The 21543-nt window shown below is 38.5% G+C and overlaps 1 protein-coding gene across 3 annotated transcripts in view; it reads left to right on the plus strand.

The window, feature by feature from the left end:
• The first annotated feature begins 14647 nt into the window (after nucleotides 1-14647).
• The window catches only part of TSPAN12 (tetraspanin 12), a 108448-nt gene continuing 101552 nt past the window's right edge, over nucleotides 14648-21543 (plus strand). For 2 of the 3 annotated variants that reach the window (XM_043966623.1, XM_043966622.1), the window contains exon 1: nucleotides 16060-16312. Coding sequence is in view for 2 of the 3 variants with exons in the window: in XM_043966622.1 (XP_043822557.1) it covers nucleotides 16247-16312 (66 nt within the window). In the remaining variant the exon portion in view is untranslated. Of the gene's footprint in view, nucleotides 14960-16059; nucleotides 16313-21543 lie in introns of those variants that run through there. The other variant, XM_043966621.1, reaches the window with a different exon arrangement.

The following is a 21543-nucleotide window of genomic DNA, read 5'->3' on the forward strand; positions in this document are numbered from 1 at the left end:
ATTTTGAACTTAGGTTATGATGCCATAAAAGGAGTCACAAAATGAAATAAACAGAAATGGCAGAAGTTGAATAAGTCTTTTAGATTCTTCCAAGGCACCCAAAGAGACTCTCATTCATCAAGTAGTTAGACAGCTCCAATCAGTTATGGAATGTCTACAAATACTCCACAGTCTCTCCAAGATATTCCCCTTACACATTATGAGAATTCTCTTAGAAGCAAATTCCCTAGCATCTTCCATGTGAAGAGATGTACCAGGCAAGCGAACTGATAGTATTTGTGCATGTACCAGACTCCCATCAAAGACAGTGTCTCCAAAGTCTTGGCAGAGTTTTAAGATATTAAAGTTTAAAACTGTACAAAAATTTAGGTGACACCCTTTCTCTCTCATGCTCTTATATACACAGAGCTAGAGAGTGAGAGAGAGAGAGAGAGAATAGTATATGTGGGTTGTAGGGTGTTGTTCAGGGAAAATTAGTACATCTGCTATGAGGGCTGTCAAGGCCTTTTCAGGGCTGCTTTCCACCTTTGTTATCCACCTGATTCAATGCTCCCACCTGTGGCTCCAAGAAGCTGTGTCATGCTCAGTGGCTAAACCCTAGTAAATTATTTCAGCAGACAGACTAAATCAGGTTGATGCTAACCAAGGGGCCTCAAACCCATCAATGAGTTGGGGGGGGTGCTACCCCAAGTATGAGAAGACTTCCTTTAGTGGAATGGGAGGATGAGAACAATTTGTTCCAACAGCCATGAAAGTAGCTGAAGCAGGTACTATGGAGTGCTTAGAGTTTGGTTAGATGTCAAAGACACCAAAGTCATCTACTGCATCCTAAGCTATCATCGGTTGTCTTCACTTTTTTTCTTGCCACTGAACTCCAATGAGTCTGGAAGAGAGAATAAGGCTGGTGACTTCATGCAATTCTGCTTCACTTAAATCCTAATAATGTAAAAGTCAAAAGATATTACCCATACCACTTTACTATTTTTACCTACCTCAAAGCCCTGTGGTGATGTGAGAATTAGAGCACTACCAACCTGTTGAGAAAGATATTGCAGGGAAGCTCCACCATGAAAAGAACACATGTGATTTAGCAGCCGGAAATGACCTTTTCTGGGGTTTCAAAGGTCAGATTGGCATCAGGAAGTGATGTCTGCTGCCTGTGGGAACTGTCAATCAGTGTTACCAGCCAATTGGCTTGGAGCTATGTGTGTAGACGGCCCTGTTTCCTGTTTCACAGGAGGCTTCTGGGAGAAGCTGCTTAGGAGGGAGGTCTTTTTTGGGTCCAGACTGCAGCTTGGTGGCAGGGACAGGCAGAATAGGGAGAGTAGACAAATCTCATACATTATCCACATGTTTCTCTTTATTAAACCCTAATAGGCTTTAATAAATACTTAATGCCCAAAGATTGGTGCTATATGTTTTCTAATTTAAGGCAACCACTCATTAGATTTTAGACAACACAGCTAGAATTTTAGAACTTACAGTGACAGGCTAGGTACAGATACACTGGGAGTTGTAGCTACAACCCTGCACACTGGCAGCCCAGGCCATAGGATTATCTTCTCACTGAACTGAAACAGCAATGGAATTCAGGAGCCCCCTGCATGTTTGAGCAGCCTTTTTTTAGAACTGCACTGCTGACCTCCTGGTATGAGAAAGGGGCTAGAAAAGGTGCCCTAAAAATTGTCTGCTTTCCCCAACCCTGGCTTGCTTGCCCCAGCAAGGTAGGGATCCCACCTTGTGGTCAAAACAAAGAAAAATGTACAAAAACTTTTGTGAAGATGAATTCCACTCACCATCAGTATGTAGAATGTGCACATACTTATGAACAGCACAAAATCCAGTAGACCTGAAAGACAAACAGCTCTCGTTGCTAGAGAACTCAGCAGGTACTACATCTAAATAGCAGCCCTGAGTGAAACAAGGATGGAAAATGAGGGCCACTTTGCTGAAGTGGGAGCTGGATACACACTTTGCTGGACTGGCCATAGAGATGGGGAGTGCCATGAAGTTGGGGTAGTGTTGGTATGATAGGTGCAGCTGAATTGGAGTGTTAAGGATTCATATTTTTTGATGAAATATATCTGAAAGCAAAGGAAGAATAAAGTTAAAATGGCAACAGCAATGGTCACTTACTACTGAAGATTAGCGTGTCTCATGACCTCATCATCAACACTATCTTCCATTTACCTAAATGCCATAAAACTTTATGATGCACCATCTAATGATGGCATGCATGACTAGGTTCTGGATAATGGGTAGTGTTCTCATGCTTTTCCAGTCAGCAATGGAGTGAAGCAGGGCTGTCTGCTTGCTCCCATGCTTTTTAGCATGATGTTTTCTATGATGTTGTCAGCTGCTTTCAGCAAGGACAAAAATGGCACCAAGGTCAGTTACCACACTGATGGTAAATTATTTAACTTGAAAAGGCTACAAGAAAAGACTAAAGTAGAAGGAAAATTGGTGTTTGACTTTTTGTTTGCAGATGATTGTACACTCAATGCAGCCTCTGAAGCTGAGATGCAAGAAAGTATGGATTCTCTTGAGAATGAAGTACAACAACCAATCAATATTGTTTATGTCTATTTCTCTGCATATGCACATGTACATGTATAAGTATCTATCATCAGTAGTATAATATATATGTGTGTTTATATGCACATGCATATATATTCAATGTTTGTAATTACATTATGGATTGGATATGGATAATGCAACAGCCTCAAAATATAATTACTATTTAAAATATTTCTATAATAATGTAAATTCTGAGTTGAAATCTGAACTAATGACACAAAAGTCATCTATCCCTATTCTTTCTGCTACAATATAGTTATGGAGACCTCAGGTTACTTGGAGTGGGGGGAATGGAAATCTCTATCCTCTCCATAGACCAAGGATTGTTCCACTCTACCCACAGGCTCATAAATGTTGTGTTCATTATAGCTTGTAGCACCTTAAAGCTATTGCCCTTTCTACAGGCACCAGTCCGATTCTTTTTTTTTTTTTTTTTGGTGAGGCAATTGGGGTTAAGAGACTTGCCTAGGGTCACACAGCTAGTAAGTGTTAAGTGTCTGAGGCTGGATTTGAACTCAGGTCCTCCTGACTCCAGGGCCAGTGCTCTATCCACTACCAGTCCAATTCTAATGATAATGTTATCACCCTTGGAACAAGATAACTATGCCCGAAATGGCCCTGCTGTGTAGAAAGGGAATTTTTTATTATAGTAGCTAGGTTTGTTACATAAATATGTTATTGGGAGAGATGCCTTGATAAACAGTTCATGTGAAGATGACATAAAGGTGAGTGATAAATGTGGAAGAGTAGAAGAAGCAGTATAGCCCAGCTTTTCCCCACAACTATGACAACAAAGCTCAAAGAATATCCAGCCAAGTGGTGATTGGGAAATTGAAGGAAAAACTACAGTGAGTTATCTTTCCAGCCCAAGATAAAAAAAAAAAAAGCTTACAAGCAAGTGACCGTGGCAGGAACTGTGTAACAGGATTAGACTGCAATCATAGATTCAGAGTTCAGAGCTCCATGCTAGGTCAGAGCAGATCATTGCAAGAATGACTAACAAAAAAGATAAAAGAAAATATTATGAGAAGAGGGATGTCTGAGAGACAAATCTAGTAAAGAATAACTCCAAAATACGTACAGACAAAAATTCAAAGAAAAACACAGCTTACCTATTAGAAAAATTATTATTCCTAGGAAAAAGGATGTGTAAAAAAGAATGAAAATGATATAAATGAAATGAGAGGAATGGAGAAGTGAGAAAACAAACGGGAGCTATGGAGGAGAGAAACTTGAAAAGAATATTAACAGCTTAGCACAAGAGATATGAAACCTTATCCAAATAAGAGAGTCCATGAAAAATAGAATGTACCAAATAGAAGTTAATGACTGTATAAGACAACAAAAGTATTAAAAACAAATCCGTAAATTTAAAAAATAGAACAAAAGGAGGGCATCTAGGTGGCACAGTGGATAAAGCACTTACTGGTCAAGTCACTTAACCTTCATTGCCCTGCCAAAAACCAAAAAACCAAAAATGTAAAATATCTCATATAAACAGCTGACTTGGAAAATATATCAAGGAAGGATAACTTTAAAACATTGCACTACCTAAAATCCATAACCAAAAAAAGAGCTCACACATCATATTCAAAATCATGAAAGAAAATTGCCCAGTAGTCTTAGAAACAAAAGACAAATTAAAAATATCCTACTTTTGTCCACCATAAATACATGTTCTCCACTGTTCTTTTGGTGATTTCAAAGATTGTAGTGTTCCATGACTCAACATCATGCGATTTTCTCCACATTTCAGCTATTTATATAAAGAGTCTGCTTTGTAGTGGATAGAAGGCAGGAGTTGGAGTCAGGAAGACAGATGTTCAAATTCTTACTTTGATCTTGAGGATCATAGATTTAGAGTTGGAAAGGATCTTAGAGGCCATTGACTCCCAAGCCCTTCATTTTATGAAATAAGAAACTGAGTCTGAAAGAAGTTAAGTAAATTATCCAGGTTCACACAGCTAGGAAGTACCTGAGGCAGGATTTGAACTCAGGTGTTCTCCAATTCAGTCATAGTACTCTATCCACTGAGCCAACTTAGCTGCCTCTTTGAATAGTTATAACCTAAGGAAATTCTCTAAGGAGGGGTAACAATCTTCAGTAAGGACATGGAGAAAGTTCTCATACCAATAAATGACAAGTCTTTAATGCATTCATATGTATTTGTTCAAAGGCCATGAATTTCAGTACTGTTACACATTAAATTCCTCATTTAATTATGAACTCCATCACACCAGACACTGAATTATTTTTCTTTTTCTATCTCCAGTATATAGTAAAGTACCCAGCATATAGTGGGTCAGGCTTAATTCATGTGTATTAACAGATTCATTTGTCTCAGAATAAAGCAAATGATCCTGTGATCATTTGAATTAAAATTTATCAATCAAAACTATTTATTAACAGCAGCTGATAGAGACAAAGTGCTGTGCTAAACACTACAAAAGAACTATGCATCTCCAAGAAGATTTAGGGATGAATGAAACCATTTCAAGTGTCAGGAAAAATGTAAACTAAATTATAGAGGAGGAAGGACAATTCCATTCAATGAACATTTATTAAGTGCCTCTTATGTGCAAGGCAGTGTTAAATGTACCAGTTTGTCTGAAGTGGAGGATCCGAATGAATGAATAATTGGCAATAGAGATGGGGATAACAAGACAAAAATCCCTGCCCTACAAGAGTTTACATTCTCAAATATATAGAGAACTGAGTTAAATTTATAAGGATATATCATTCCCTAATTGACAAATGGCCAAAGAACATGAACAGGCAGTTTTCAGACAAAGAAATCAAAGTTATTTATAGTTATATGAAAAATGTTCTAAGTCACTATTGATTAGATAAATGCAAATTAAAACAACTCTGAAGTACCACCTCATACCTATCAGATTGGCTAACATAACAGAAAAGGAAAATAACATGTTGGAGGGGATGTGGGAAAATTGGGATACCAATGCCCTGTTGGTAGAGTTGTAAATTGATCCAGTCATTCTGGAGAGCAATTTGGAACTATGCCTGAAAGACTATAAAACTCTGTATACACTTTGACCCCAGCAATAGCACTACTAGGTATGTATCCCAAATAGATTTTTTAAAAAAATGGAAAAGGACCTATATGTACAAAAATACTTAAAGCAGTTCTTCTTGTTGTGGCAAAGAATTTCAAATTCTTTGCCAATAAATTGGGGAATGGCCGAACAAGTTGTGGTATATGATTATGATGGAATACTATTGTGTTATAAGAAATGATGAGTAAGATGCTTTCAGAAAAACCTGGAAAGATTTATTTGTGAAGTGAAGTGAGCAGAACTAGGAAAACATTGTATGAGAACTTCCGGGGGCAGAGTCAAGATGCAGAGGAAAGACATTAAATGCACAGAGCTCCTGACACAATTACTCCCAAAAAAGCAACAAAACAACCCCTGGAGCAGCAAAACCTACAAAAAGACAGGCTGAGATTATTTTCTAGCCAAAGACATCTTAGAGGGATCTGTGCTGAGATGCAAGTAGAGTCCAACCCCACTATCATACCAATACAGTCCCCAGGCAGGCTGCACCAGAAAATCTTACCCCTGAGCCTCCAAATCAGCCACAGCACCAGCGTCTTCTGGAACTAAGCTTATGGTCAGAAGAGAGGGCTGAATGGCTGGCCAGAGCAGGAAATACAGGGGTGTCTGTGGGACCTAAGGAGGAATTCAGCTAACCCACCCCAGAAAGGAACCAGGAAGAAATCTTGAGTGACAGGAGGCCCAGGTGGGGCAGGAGTGCAGGCTCATTTAAACTAAGAACCACAGTACAGGTACTTGCTGGCTGGTTAAAGAGCAAATTGGCTTGACTGTTATCTTCAGGCCAGGTGAGAGAAAAACCTACCCTTCCTCAAACTGAAACACCTGGGACCCTCTGAAGCTTGGGACAGTGTAGTTTGGAAGTAGGGCCCCACTATAAGAGGGAGTTAAAATCAAGTAAAAGATGGCAAAATGAGCAAGCAAAGAAAGTTGAGAATTATAGAAAGTTTCTTTAGTGCCAAGGAAGATTGAGGTGCACCCTCAGAAGAGGATAACAACCTCAGGGTCCCTACAGCCAAAGCTTCCAAGAAAAATATGAATTGGTCTCAGGCCATGGAAGCACTCAAAAGGGACTTTGAAGAGAAAGTAGGAGAGTTAGAAGGACAATTTAGAGAGGTGGAGGAAAGAATGGAAAGAGAAATGAGGGTGATGCAGGAAAGGCATGAGAAAAAAGTCAACAGCTTGAAAAGCCAAATGGAAAAGGAGATACAAAAGCTCTCAGAAGAAAATAATTGCCCAAGAATTAGGATTGAACAAACAAAAGCTAGTGACTTTATGAGAAACCAAGACACAGGAAAGCAAATCCAAATGAATAAAAAAAAAGGGGGGGGGGCAATATGGAATATCTCCTTGGAAAAACAGCTGACCTGGAAAATAGATCCAGGAGAGATCATTTGAAAATCATTGGACTACCAGAAAACATTGTACACAGTAAAAGCAATATTGTACAATGATCAATTGTGAATGACTTAGCTATTCTCAGCAATACAATAATTCAAGACAATTCCAAAGGATTCATGATGAAAAATGCTATCCACCTCCAGAGAAAGAATTGATGGAGTCTAAATGCAGATTGAAAAATACTTTTTTTTACTTTCTTTCTTTTTTGGTCTGTGTTTTCTTTCATAACATGAGTAATATGGAAATATGTTTTGCATGATTTCACATGTATAACCTATATCAAATTGCTTGCTATCTCAGGGAAGGAGGTGATTGGGGAGAGAAGGAGGGAGAGAGAGAACTTTGGAGCTCAGAATTTTTAAAATGAATGTTAAACATTTTTACAAGTTTTGGGAAAAAAATAAAATATTCAAAAATGTGAAAAGAAGTTTAAATCTTAATGTCAGAGATATGTACATATATAAGTATATGTACAATACATAACAAATGTATTCAGAGGACCCTTAGAGGAGGAGACACTAGCAGCTGAGTAGACCAGGACAAGCTTCCTGCAAAAATGGTGGTTGAACGTAGTCTTGAAAGAAACCATGGACTCCAAGAGGCAGAAGTGAGGACAGCAAGCATTCCTGGACAGCTAGAGGCAAAGGTATGAAGAAGGGTGATGGAGTATTGTGTGTGAGAAAAACAAGTAGACCAGGATTTCAGGGTCATATACTGACACAAAGGGATTGATGGATCAGAAAGGTAAGAATCAGTTAGATTATAAGGAGCTTTAACTGTCAAACAGAAGTTTATATTTTATTTTAGAGGTACTTGGGAGCCATTTGTGCTTCTTGAGAATGAGTTGGTCAGATCTGCACTTTAGGAACATAACTTTGATAACTATATGGTGGATAAAATGGAATGGGGAGAGACTTGAGGCTATGAGATCAATTGGGAGGTTATTTTCTGAGTGCAGGCCTGGTGATGAGGGCCTGAACTAGATTGATACATGTGTGAATGGAAAGAAAGAGATGTTTTGAAAGTCATAACAAGATTTGACAACAAGATTTGATTGAATATTTAATGTGAGAGTGAGAAGTTGAGGAAGAAACTGATGAACTTGGGACCAGCTCATCAAGTTGTACCCTTGATAGTAATATTGAAATACAATGGAGAGGTAGGGTTGGGAGTTGCAGGAGAGATAATGAATTCTGTTTTGGATGCATTGAGAGTGAGATGCCTGTGACATCCTGTTCTCAGTATTCAAAAGACAATTTGTAATGCAAGCCTAGATCTAAGGAGAGACAATAGGGATGTATAAAGAAATTTGTGACTCAACCCATGGAAATTGATTTTCAAGGAAAAAAGGTAACATACCTTCCCGATTTAGAAAAGAAAGAAAATTTTGATCTAGTAGGAAGAATGCCAGATTTGAAATCAAAAGAGCTGAGTTCAAATCTTGACTCTCCTTAGACAAGTCACTTCCTCTATTTGTTTCCTTTCATGTGCAAAGAGGACTAGATAAATAAGGTCCCTTTCAGTTTTAAATCTAAAATCCTCTAACTGAAAATAATATATCTTTCATATCATCCAGTCCAAAATAGAACTGCATTAGCCACATAAAGAATTCAAAAGCTAGATTATCTTCACACACAAAATGAAGTACAAAATTGAGATAATTGGAGAGATAAAGTAGGTCACAAAAATGTTAGGGACTGATTTATTCAGATGTGTATGGAAAGTGTTTTTCTTGTTCTTCCGTAGGTCTTGAATCATGAGCAAATGCTGCAATTTTGTATTTCATTTTCCATCTGTATAGATAGAACCATCTGAAAGGTCAACTAGATCACAGTAATGTATATTGATGAGGCTGATTTAATTGGACTCCATTACTCATCTAATTCTATGGGGATTTTGTCACTCACATTCATTCATAAATGACAGAAAACCTAAGAATTATATAATGTCTAGCTTGGTTAAGCACACAGTGTCACTTGAAAAGACCCTGCTTATTTTGCCAGAAGCAATAACTATTTCCCAGAGTTCACATCTTTTCATTTGTAGTAGGAATAGCATAATTTGCTATTGCATATTGAAGCCAAGTTAAATAAAACCTGAAATATATTTAGCGCATTCTAGGATTTTCCAAGAATTCATTGGTGAGTACTGCCCAAATTTCCATAACTGAACATGTAAAATGTATTGATGCAACATAGGAACATATTTTACATACTTTAAGAGGACGGAGAGGCAGAGAATCTTGAGTGTTCTACTTAGGACTTGAAATCAGGAGACCTATATTCTTTCCCCCACTTTATCATTAATGTGCTTCTTTTTAAAAAATTTATTTTGAAGGACTTGTTTCAACATCTCAGAGACAAAATTTTTTGAGGGATCCATGTCATAGTGGGAAAGGTGCTGGACTGGTAGACAAGAGCCTAGGTTATGGTCATGACTGCTGTTATTTGTGTGACCATGGGAAAATCATACAAAATCTCTGGATTACTGTCTCAGTTTCCTGTACAAAGAGGGATCTGAAGGAGATGATTGCTAAGGTCCCCTTGAGCTATAAGATTATATCTATATTGGTTAACTAGGTTGCTAAAAGGTTTTTGCTTGGAAACGAGAGGATATTTAATCATCCCCATAAGACTGAAGAAACTATGTGCAGATAGCACAGGAACATATGCTCCATTTAGCATTCCTAATGGATTTTACTGACTGTATCTCCTCTTTATGTCACTTTCAGAAGTAACTTTTAGAAAGAAGCATTAGAAACCAGCAACAAGCATACATTATCACCTCTGTTTTCAGTAATTTTCAGTTTAACTTCAATTTAAAGCTCATTGTGAGTGATTCAATTCAGCAAGCATTTATTAAGTGCTCACTGTGTATAATGCACTGTGCTAGCAGCTTGAACTACAAAGACAAAAATGAAAAACTTTCTGCTTTGGGGGGGGGATATATAATAATAAAATAATAAATTTTAAAAAAGAAAATAAAGAAAAAAAAATCCTGCTCTCAAAAACTCTAGATTCTATTGGAGGGGAACAACTTGTATACAAATACATTTAAAAGACATATAAAATAAATAAAAACTATTTTGGAGGGGGGTGGAAAGGTCTAATAACCAGTGAGATATATAAAGATACAGCTATAATATACATGCATACACAGATATATATATATATATATATAGACACATACATACACATATACATACATACACACACGTAAAGAGATATCTGTTTGGAGGACTTCTCTAAAAAAAGGTTAGAAAGCCAGTATTAGATACTCAAGGATAAGCCTTGAAGGGAGCTAGCAGTCTTCCAGAGAAGGGAAAAAACATTTCAAGCATGAGGGACAGATAGCCTGAGCAAAACTATGGAGACAGGAGATGGAATATCATGGATAAGGAATAACAAGTAGGGCTGACTGATGGAATTATGGAGTATGTGAGGAGAGATGTTGTGGTAGTAGAATCAATTAAGATCTGACAACTGATTGGATATAGGAGATGAGAACTAGTAAAGAGTGGAGGATGACTGAGGTTGTAAACCTGGATAACTGGAAGGATGGTGGTAGTCTCCACAAAAGTGTAGGGAATCAATTAATCAATCAACAAACAAGTTTATACTATGTGCTAGGCACTGTGCTTGGCTCTGCTCCTTAAAACAAACAAAGGAATGAAGGAAAGAAGGAATGAATGGGTGAATGAATGAACAAATAAGTAAACAAACAAATAAATAAGTGAATAAATAAGCAAATAAAAAATGAATGAATGAGTGAATGAATAAGTAAATTAATAAATAAATGATCAAACGAATGAACGAAAGAGTAAATACATACATAAACAAGAATGGATGAATGAATGAATGAACAAACAAATAAATGAGCAAATAAATAAATGAAGGGTAGTGCTTATCTTGGAGCAGGTTAGGTTCTACTAGTGAAGACAATGGGCATGTTTGTGTATATACACATATGTATACATATAGTCAAAATAAAGATAACATAATTGGGAAGGGGAGCAAAGATCAAATCAGAAAAAGTTTTGTGTAGAAGGTGGCACTTGACCTGAGTTTTGATGGAACAAAGGATTGTAAGAGGCAGAAGGGAGGAGGAAGTGCATTCCAAGCATGAGGAATAGCTAGTGCACAGGTATAGAGATGGGAGATATGCCATGTTTGAGGAATAGCAAGAGGACTAGTCTGACTGGCCAGCTAAAGTGATTTTAATAAAGTGCAGGTCAGAACAGGTCATTCACCCCTGCTCATGAAAAGCCAATGACTATTACCTCCAGAATCAAATAGGAAACAACTGGTTTGGCATTTAAAACCCTTCTTGTCAAGGATCTTCTTGTCCCTTTCCAGTCTTTCACTTTAGTGAAAGTCTTCCTAGTTTTAGACTTTAGTCCTTGAAAGTCACGATTCAGCCCCAGCTACTTTCTTATTCTCACCCAGAACCTCCTGTCTCCTGACCATCCTCCTCTCTGGACTGTTTTCCCTCATCAGCTACTCCTCTTGAGTACCATGGCTTCCTTTATACATACCTCAGTTAAAATCTCACATCCTCAGAGAGCCCTTTTCTCTCTGTCCCCACCTCTCCATACTGATAGCACTTTCCCTGTCAAATGCCCTTCCATCTAGTCCATATCTGTCTGTTATAGTCATTTACATGTTATCTCCCCAAATAGAATGTGAACTCCTTTAGCACTCAATGTATTTTTGCCTTTTTTTGTACCCCTGGATTTTAGAGCACTGACAACTTGAGCACATGGTAACTTTCTAATAAATATTTGTTGACCGACTGTGGAGAGTGGAGTAATGAATATTAGGGCTGGAGAGGTAGGTAGACAGCCAGTTGTGAAAGGATTTAAATTCCAAACAAAGAAATTTTTTTTATTTTTGAGACAATAAGGAGCCACTGGAATTTATCAAATAAGGTTACTGAGATTGTCAGACTTGTGCTTTCGGAAAAATCACTTTAGCAGCTATATGGAGGACGGATTGTAGAGAAAAGAGACCTTTGGCAGGGAGACTTAAATAGGAGACTGTTGTAATAGGGATAGAGTACTGGGCCTGGAATCAGGAAGATATGAGTTCATATCGTCTTTCATACACTTGTTAGCTGTGCTACCCTGAATAAGTCACTTACCCTTGTTTGCCTCAGTTTCCTCATCTGTAAAATGTGCTAGAGAAAGAAATGGCAAACCACTCCTGTATCTTTCCCAAGAAAACCCCAAATGGGGTCACAAAGAGTCAGACATGACTGAAAAATGTCTGAACAGCAACAACAACAATTGCAATAATTCCAGGGAAAGGTGGTTTGGAATTGAAATGGGGGTTAGGGGTGGCCATATTTGTGGAGAGAAGGGTACAGAGGTGAGAGGTGTGGAAGTATACACAAAAGTATTTGACAATCTACTGGATGTGTAAAGTAAGGGATAGTGAGGGGTCAGGGTTGTAATCATCTAGGTTATAAACCTAGGGTCATTAAAAGGATTGTGGCATCCTTAACAGAGATAGGGAAGTTAAGAAGAGAGATGGATTTGGTGGGGAGAGATAATAAGTTCTGCTTTGGATATGTTGAGTTTGAGATGCCTAGAGGACGTCCAGGTTGAAATGTCCAATAGGTGATTACAGATTCAGGACTGGAGCTCAGGAGTATTTTTCCGGGAAATGATAATTAAACCTATAGGAGCTGATGAGGTCATCAGAGTTCAGAGGGAGACATAAAGGCCTCAGATTAGAGTCTGGAAAGTCACAGTTTAAGAGCCATTATATGGATAATGAATCAGCAAAGGAGATTGAGAAAGGGTTGTCAGACAGCTAAGAGGAGAACCAAGAAAGAGTGGTCAGTGCTGTCAGGTGTTGCACAGAGATCAAGAAGCATAGAATGAAAAAAGGCCATCAGATCTGGCAATTAAGAAATATTTACTGGGGCAGCTAGATGGCGCAGTGGATAGAGCACGGGCTCTGGATTCAGGAGGACCTGAGTTCAAATCCGGCCTCAGACACTTAATACTTATTAGCTGTGTGACCCTGGGCAAGTCACTTAACCCCAATTGCCTCACTAAAAAAAAAAAAATATTTACTAACTTTGGACTGAGGTGTTTTAGTTGAGTTTGGATTCCTAATTGGAAAGAGTTGAAATGTTAGTGGGAAGTGAATATTTTACAGGAGGTCGACTGTGAAAGGGAGATTATAGGTTGGAGGGATTTTCAGGTCCAGTGGGTGTTTTTTATTTGTTTGTTTGTTTGTTTGTTTTAAAGGAAATTAGGCAGAATACCAAAGAGGGCTAAAGGCTTACAGAATTTTTACTTTCCACCTGTGCCTCAGAGAATTGGACTTTTTAGGAAAGTTAATAAGAATATGAAAGTTAATAAGATAGACCCAAAGGAAGAAACTTGTTATAAGAACTATCTGTTGTTCAGTCAATTTGGTGTGACCAACTCTTCTTTGACCCAATTTGGGGTATTCTTGGCAAAAATACTGGAGTGGGTTGCCATTTCCTTCTCCAGCTCATTTTACATATGGGGAAACTGAGGCAAACAAGGTTAAGTTACTTGCCCAGGATGACACAGCACATTTGAGGCCTGATTTTTAACTCAGTTCTTTCTGACTCCAGGCCTGGTGTTCTATCCACTGTAATACCTCTTAGTAATCGAATCTTCAAATATTTAAGGAGAGAATTTGGAACAATGATTTTTTTTTTGAAGGGTACATGGGCGAACTATTTCTTGTTTACAAAGAAACAATGCATAGTATGTTTTGGAGTTAGTGTCTTGTATTAGTAGTGTATTAATAGATTATGCTTCTAGTTTTAAAATAATTCAGATTTCCAAAGATCAGTCAAACAAACTTCAAATAAATGTAGCAGCTTAAATTTAGAGCCAATCATAATTTATTGTGAGAAACTGAGGGGTTTTTTTTGGGGGGGAGGAACTTTTGATGTTGCTTATTTGAAGGAATAAAATGGATTTCCCCTCCTTGGTGTTAATGACTTTGACAATCCGTCAGTCATTCATTCAACAAGCATTTACTAATTCCTGCTATGTGCCAGGAATTGTCTGAGACATACAAAGATAAAACAATACAAGTTCTTATTAATATACATGTTATTGATGCACATTTACTACCTATGTGACCTTAAGTAAGTCATTTGGCCTTCTGGGCCTCAGTTTACACATCCATTAAGTGAAAGAGTTGAAGGGTTGGCTTTGTTCCAAGCATATGTCTTTTGAAATTCATTTAAAAAAAATCAAGAACAAAAACAATTCAGTTTTAGGAATGAACAAACATGTTTTTGCACAGATTTGGCTGTACTTCCATCTCAAGTAGAATCCCTTTGTCACAAAATTAGGGTACAATACAAGTATTCATTCTGTCCCCCAACACCAGCTTTCCAAAGGGGTCCCACCAGACTGATTTTTCCAAAGTCTCTGGGTCCCCCCGCCACCACCACCTTTTTTTTTTTTTCCTGGGGGCTGCCCCTGGTGGGAGAAGGTGCGTCCTTGAGATACTTGCTCCCAGGAAGGGGGCAACTAGAAGAACGCCCACTAGGACCCAACCAGGAGCAGCAGCTAGCCCGGAGCATGCGCTGCAGACTGTGCAGCTGGCCACGGCTGTTGAAGCGGCTGCCTCGTCGTCTAGTCTGTCCCGGACTCGGAGAGTTGGCGAGGGCTGGGGAGGGACAGCGGCGCTGGGAGGCGGCTGAGCTGCCGAGACTTTCCAGCAACTGCTGCCCAGCACTTTTTCCCCGAGGCGGCGGCTAGGGAGGGGGGAAGGAAGAGGAGGAAGCGTCTCGACCTCTAGCCAAAACTACTCTGCAGGGCTCCCCGTGGCGCTTTGCTGCCCCGATGAGTCCCCGCAGTGTGTCCCCGACAGTCCCAGGGAGGGAGTGGGGGACTGAGCCCAGCAGCCGCGGTGAGTGACGGGGTCTTTCTCTCCCCCCCCTCCCCCCTCCCCCTCTCCCCCTCTCCCCGTATCCCCGCCACCGGCTAGTCTGCAGTTCCTGCCCCCGGGGAGGTATTGGAAGTCTTGGGAAGAGCGAGCTAAACTACTTAAAGATGGGATTTCGTTTTCCTCCCAGATTGTGCTGCCCTCCTACTGGGCTTTTTTTTCTTTTCCCTCTTCCCAGGTCCTTGGAGTAGTAGGCATTAGAAGTGGGTTTTTGGTGGTGGGTTGGGAGTGTTGGGGAGATTTGGCTTTGTTGCTTGTTGTAATGTGTTCAGAGGAACATTGGGGCAGGGGCAGGGGACTGGGGGGGAGGTGGGGAAGAAGGGTATGGGGGAGGGAGGGAGGGAGGGAGAGAGAGAGAGAGAGAGAGAGAGAGAGAGAGAGAGAGAGAGAGAGAGAGAGAGAGAGAGAGAGAGAATGTGTGTGTGAGTTTGAGTGTGTGAAACTTGGTGTCTGCACAGCTGCCTTGGACTTAATTCCTATGTGCCTCCCCTCCCCATTTATAATCCATCATTCCAGGGCAGAAAACATCATTTCTCACATTCTCTCAAAGAAACCCAAGTCGCAGAGCGGAATTACAGCTAACTCTTGTCTCCCCTCCCCCTTTCCAGACACTTTCACACATGACGTTTTGTGATAGGTGGGTGAGTGAGAACAGTAATTTAAAGAAATGTTAACTTCCCTAATGAGAAGGGGCATTCACTCCCTTCCATACATCAGCTGCTCGCCATAATTCCCTTTACATGTCAGGGACTTATGGTCTCTAGCTTTTAGGATTGTTCCAAGAAGTGGCAGTCCCAAAGGAGAAGTGAGTTGAATGAGTTTTTAAAGGCATCTCATTAAAACATGCTGGGGGGGAAAAAAACCAAAACCAAAACAGCAACCCAAAACAAAACAGTCCCAAGGTAATAGTCTGCTCTGCACCCATTTGTTAACAGAGCAAATATTTTCCCTTTTCAGCAGGTGTAATCTGGACCCAGTTTGGACTTTTATGTAGTTCAAGTTATCCTTCAACTCCATGTGCTTAGCAAATGCTTTTTGTTGATGAGGGGAAGTGACTGTGTTCCATTGGTCAGAGAAGACATCCTACTCTGAGGCCAGTGAGAGGATGTCTGTGGGTGGAATTAAGAAAAGACAATGGTCTGATTCCTTTTTCCTGTCTTCCTGTCCTGTACCCATTGCAGATTGCTGTTGCCTTGATTGGTGGCAGAGGATGTGGTAAGAGGATGGGGTTTCTCCAGTGGAGAGCTCACAATGGCCAGAGAAGATTCCGTCAAATGCCTGCGCTGCCTTCTCTATGCCCTTAATCTGCTCTTTTGGGTAAGTACTTCTCTAAACAGGTGGCACTCTCTGGACTCAAATTACAACCAGTCACCAGATAATGCACCAAAGGGCACCGCTAAGCATTAATTAATTACATGGGATTATTCCCTCTATTTTCCAGACTTGTAAAGGTTGTCCTTAGTAAGTTTGAGCCACCTCAAGTTCCATTCAGTAATTAAAACAAAATCACTACACACCCTTGCAGTAAAATTAGGTTTGAAGTTAATCTAGGGTTATAAATAAATACATGTGCCTGTAGAAACAGATAAAAAAAATTGTGACATACTGCTGAGGGAACTATTTGTTTTCATGAGTTACAGATAACTGCATCCCAGAAATTGTTTTCATTAATTTAAGTGTGTAATTTCTGACAGAAAAAAAAGTTTTACTGTTTATGGCAAATTCTTTCTACATATATACTTTCTACATACAGTATCTTATAAAAAAGTTTAGCTGGGTATGTTATTTGGAAAGACTTCGGGGGACTGTGAATCAGCTGAAAAAATAGCTCTCATGTAACCATTCTGTGTTAGAAAATTTAAGGCATTTTCTGCACGTGTATATAAAATACCATATGCTGTTTAACAAAATAAACAATAGGAAATTTAATGAGTTGAAGAAAACTTTAATTTCCTTTGTGCTAGATTTTTTTTTTGGGAGGCTGTGCTTTGGCATGAGTTTTCGTGAAGTACATTTTATCATCATAATGGTGTTTCTTAAAATCAGTGACAAAATATAAAAACTGCCAGTGAAACCTGTTCAAATAGAGACTAGTTTTGTTAAGGGTTCTTGATAATTTAGGGTCTAATAAGAAAATAGATCTTAGAAATAACTAATAGCAATAACATAACCTGCATTATTTAGCACTTCATATTTTTTCAGTGTTTTCACATGTTTTCTTCTGTGAGTTATGGTACTTTACTTTCTAATAGAGGGTGATCTCTTAGATAAGTTTAGATAAGATAAGTCTTCTGGGTAAATCTAGATAGAGTCAGAGAATAGAGCCTTCATGAAGTGACAGGGTTGAATGTTTATCAAGGAAGCCTTAGGAAATGTATTTGACAAGAATTGAATTAGTAAGTATATAATTCATTTAAAAATAGCGACTAAAAACCTTTATTTTAAAAAATTTATATTTTAAATTACATAATTCTCTCTCCCCCCCCCCCTCAACTGTTTACTCCTCAGCTAATAAATGAAGTCCCGTACTTGGCACATTATGTTTCAAGTTTATTGCCATTGTTGACTATGAAACTTATTCACTATGAAAAGGAACATATATGAGTTTTTCCACAAAGTGATAAGTACTTTATATTTTCTTTTCAGATCCTTTGCTCTCTTACCACACTAAAAAGAATTCCCAAAACAACATGTAATTAATTATTGTAGATACTAAAGTAGGACTAGCAGTATCCTATTTAATTCTAAATATTTCTCTCAACTTATTTATTTATTTATTTATTTTTTTGGTGAGGCAATTGGGGTTAAGTGACTTGCCCAGGGTCACACAGCTAGTAAGTGTCTGAGGCCAGATTTGAACTCTGGTACTCCTGAATCCAGGGTTGGTGCTTATCCACTGAGCCATCTAGCTGCCCCTTATTTCTCTCAACTTGAAATTCCTTCATTTGTAATAATTCTTCCTAACCACAAAAAGAGACATTTTATTATATTTTATATTTGTTCATTTCTAGTTTCTCAATAGGGGCAGGTAGGTGTTTTGATAGATAGAACACTGGGCTTGGAATCAGGAAGACATCTTCCTGAGTTCAAATCTGACTTCAGACACTTAATAGCTGTGTCACTCTGGGCAAGTCACTTAATCCTGCCTGCAAAAGTTCCTCATCTGTAAAATGAGCTGGAGAGGGAAGTAGCAAACTACTCCAGGATCTTTGCCAAGAAAACCCCAAAATGGAGTCATAGTCAGACATGACTAAACAACAAAAGTTTTTCAAAAGTACTAATTTTAAAATAATAATTCATTTAAAAATTATATAATCACAGAATTTTAGACCTTGAAGATACCTTAGACATCATTTAGTAAAGTAGAAATTAAATTTAAGGTCACAAGACTCCTTATAGAACCAAGACTAGAACTGAACCATTGACCTGTAGTCAAGTGTTTTTTTCAATATAGCTTATTTGAGTTTTGATTGATAACATGAATGCTCCCTTTCCAATAAAGAAAAGTATTTTGAGGTGGTAAATGACAAAAACTATGACCATAGACAAGTTGCCTAACTTTTCTGTGACCTAGTCTAAAAAGAAGTTAGACTAGATAATCCTTGAAGTGCTTTCTAGCTCCAAGATTCTATGATTTTATTATTCTGTTTTATGCAATAATTTTGATATTAATCTAAAAGTAGTTTTCTTTTTGTGTTTTTTTTTTTAGTGAGGCAATTGGGGTTAAGTGACTTGCCCAGGGTCACACAGCTAGTAAGTGTTAAGTGTCTGAGGACGGATTTGAACTCAGGTACTCCTGACTCCAGGGCCGATGCTCTATCCACTGCGCCATCTAGCTGCCCCTAAAAGTAGTTTTCTAATATCCAAGGAAATACTTTTAATTATTGTGTGACTCTGGGTAAGTTATTTAACATTTGTGCACTTCAGTTTTCTTATCTGTAAAATGGGGATAATAATCATACCAACCTCCCAGGGTTGTCATGAGGATCAAATGTGATAATTATTGTAATGTACTTAGCACAGTGCCTGGAACATCATAAGTACTATGTAATTGTTTAGTTATTATTAGCTATTATTATATTTTAGTGTTCATTAAGTCTAATTGGCAATCTAATTACTATTATGTTATTCTTGTTTCCACTTTAAAGTAATGTTAATAGGTTGTGCATAATTTTTTTCATTTATGAAACTGTAGAATATTTATCCAAATCAGTAGTTGGAAAGTGGACAGAGGGAAGTCAGGGAGGGTTTACTCTACATTTAGGAGAATATCAGAAATACCCAATGCAGGAATTGTTGTGGGGTGGGGGTGGGGGGAAGGGAGGGAGGGGGGGAGAGAGAGAGAATGAGAGTGTGTGTGTGTGTGTGTGTGTGTGAGAGAGAGAGAGAGAGAGAGAGAGAGAGAGAGAGAGAGAGAGAGAGAGAGAGAGAGAGATCTTTGTATTTCAGCAGAGTTTGTAAGGACTTCTGGTCATTTTCTGGGGTTGGAGCCATGGCCTTGAATAACTGCTTCAACACTTTTTTATATCTCTTAGGCATGGGAAATGTCATAGCTGGCCAGTGTAGTAATTTGACAGCTACAGCTTAACTGATTTCTACTTGAACCAGACATCACATGCTGAGTGTGGGGTAAAGGAAGGAGGGTTTTCCTTTTTCTGGCTCGTCAGGGTGTATTCTCAAACCAGGGAATCTGGCCTTGTGGTTCATAGTTGGAGGCACACCCCTTCCTCTTGGCTCAAGCACCTTTACAGTAGCTCCACCCCAATCCCATCAGTGACTGTAATATCAGCCACTTCACCCCCCAAGAATTATAGTGAAAAGTAGATTTTCCTTTGCAATAGCTTGAGTTCTGTAATGTCTTGTTTTAGCTTTATGGATGTCTAGCCTGTTGAGTTATTGGAGGAAGACAGAAGAGACAGTGGAAACACCTTTGCATTCAAAGAGAAAACCTGATTTCCTGATCATTTTGTGTTCTTTACGTATGAGAGATAGACCCAAGAGGAAACAGTCTGTAATGTTCAAGGTTACAAATGTACTGTTCTCTTTCTTTTTTTTTGAGTTAATTACCTTGCTTTACTTGATTTTTCATGTGTTCAGTGTGCTTTCCCAAGGCATGGGGAAACATGAGCTCAGGTCTGCTGACGTGGGATTGGCAAAGTGTATGAGTGGTGGGGGTGGAGGGGCCAGTAATTGGCCAAAGTCCTGAACCTCATCTGGGTCTGTGATTAGCACAGTGTGGCTTTTCTGAGAGGTGTATATAGAACCTGGGGGAAGGAAGTAGAATTCTGCCATAGATATCTCTTAGTGTTCCTATTTTCAGTTTGCTCACAATGGGGAGTAAAAGCAAGTGCATAAAGCAGGGAAACCAAGACCTTAGCAGCACCTTCACTGTGATCGAAAGATGATGGGCAGAGGTAATGGGTATGTGAAAATCCTTCCTTTACTGTCATTATCAGTTAACATTTATGGAACAATTCCAATGTATGTGGTGGTAGTCTGAATTTCTTAAATGTCTTCCAGTTTTAGGGCTAAAATTGGTGGCTTTGTGATGTGAGTATTTATCTGCTCAGTAGTCTTAGAATTATCTACTCACTTTACAAATTATCAAATACCTTTCAGATGGAAATTTTCTGCTACTACCAATATGGCAGAATTAGAAGCAAGGTTCTCCTTTTTCTTTCCCTTTGAAAATGCCTGAAAATTGATAGCACTTAACATTTCTTGTGTAATTGTTTCTGTTTTTAAAAAAGAATAATAGCTTCTTTGCAATTTTGTTAAAGCCCGTGTTTCTCACACAATTTGGCCAGAGCTATCATAGCATGTTTGTTGGAACATACAATAGCAGGGTAGAGTTAAGGCCAGATTTATTACACAATGAAATTAGGGAAGAAGTGTAGAACACAGTCAATTCAGCAAATTTTTTCTCTCCCTGTACTCAGTTTTCTGTTACCGTACATTCAGCCAGGTAGTGCATACTTTAGTCCTTAAACTGGTGCAAACAATGAAAACTTAGGGCTCAATATTCTTTTTTAAATTAAATTTTATTTTTTAATTGAAAGAAGTCTATTTTCCTCCAACCCTTTAAAAAAGGAAAGCAAATTTCTTGTAACAAATATTAATAGTCAAGCAAAACAAATTCCCTGGTAGATTATATTTTTTAAAAAGTCTTATTCTCTACCCTGAATCCATCACCTCCTTGTCAGGAGACAGAAAACAGGCTGTATCATTGGTCCTTTACAATCATGGATGGTTATTGCATTGATCCAAGTTCTTGTAGCTTTCAAGGTTGTTTGTCTTCACATAGTTGTTGTTGTTGTATATATAAATTGTCTTGGCTTAAATCTTCAAAATTGTTCATTTTTTATAATATTGTTGTTATAGTATAAATTGTTCTATTTCTGTTTACTTCATTCTGCATCAGTTCATACAAGTCTTTCTGTGTCTCCTTGAAAGAATCCATCCACATTTTATATAGCACAATAGTATTTCATTATATTCATATATTACAATTTGTTTAGCCCTTTCCCAATTGATGGACATCTCCTTAA

The sequence above is a fragment of the Dromiciops gliroides genome, chromosome 5, assembly GCF_019393635.1.
Source record: "Dromiciops gliroides isolate mDroGli1 chromosome 5, mDroGli1.pri, whole genome shotgun sequence".
NCBI classification, from domain to species: domain Eukaryota; kingdom Metazoa; phylum Chordata; class Mammalia; order Microbiotheria; family Microbiotheriidae; genus Dromiciops; species Dromiciops gliroides.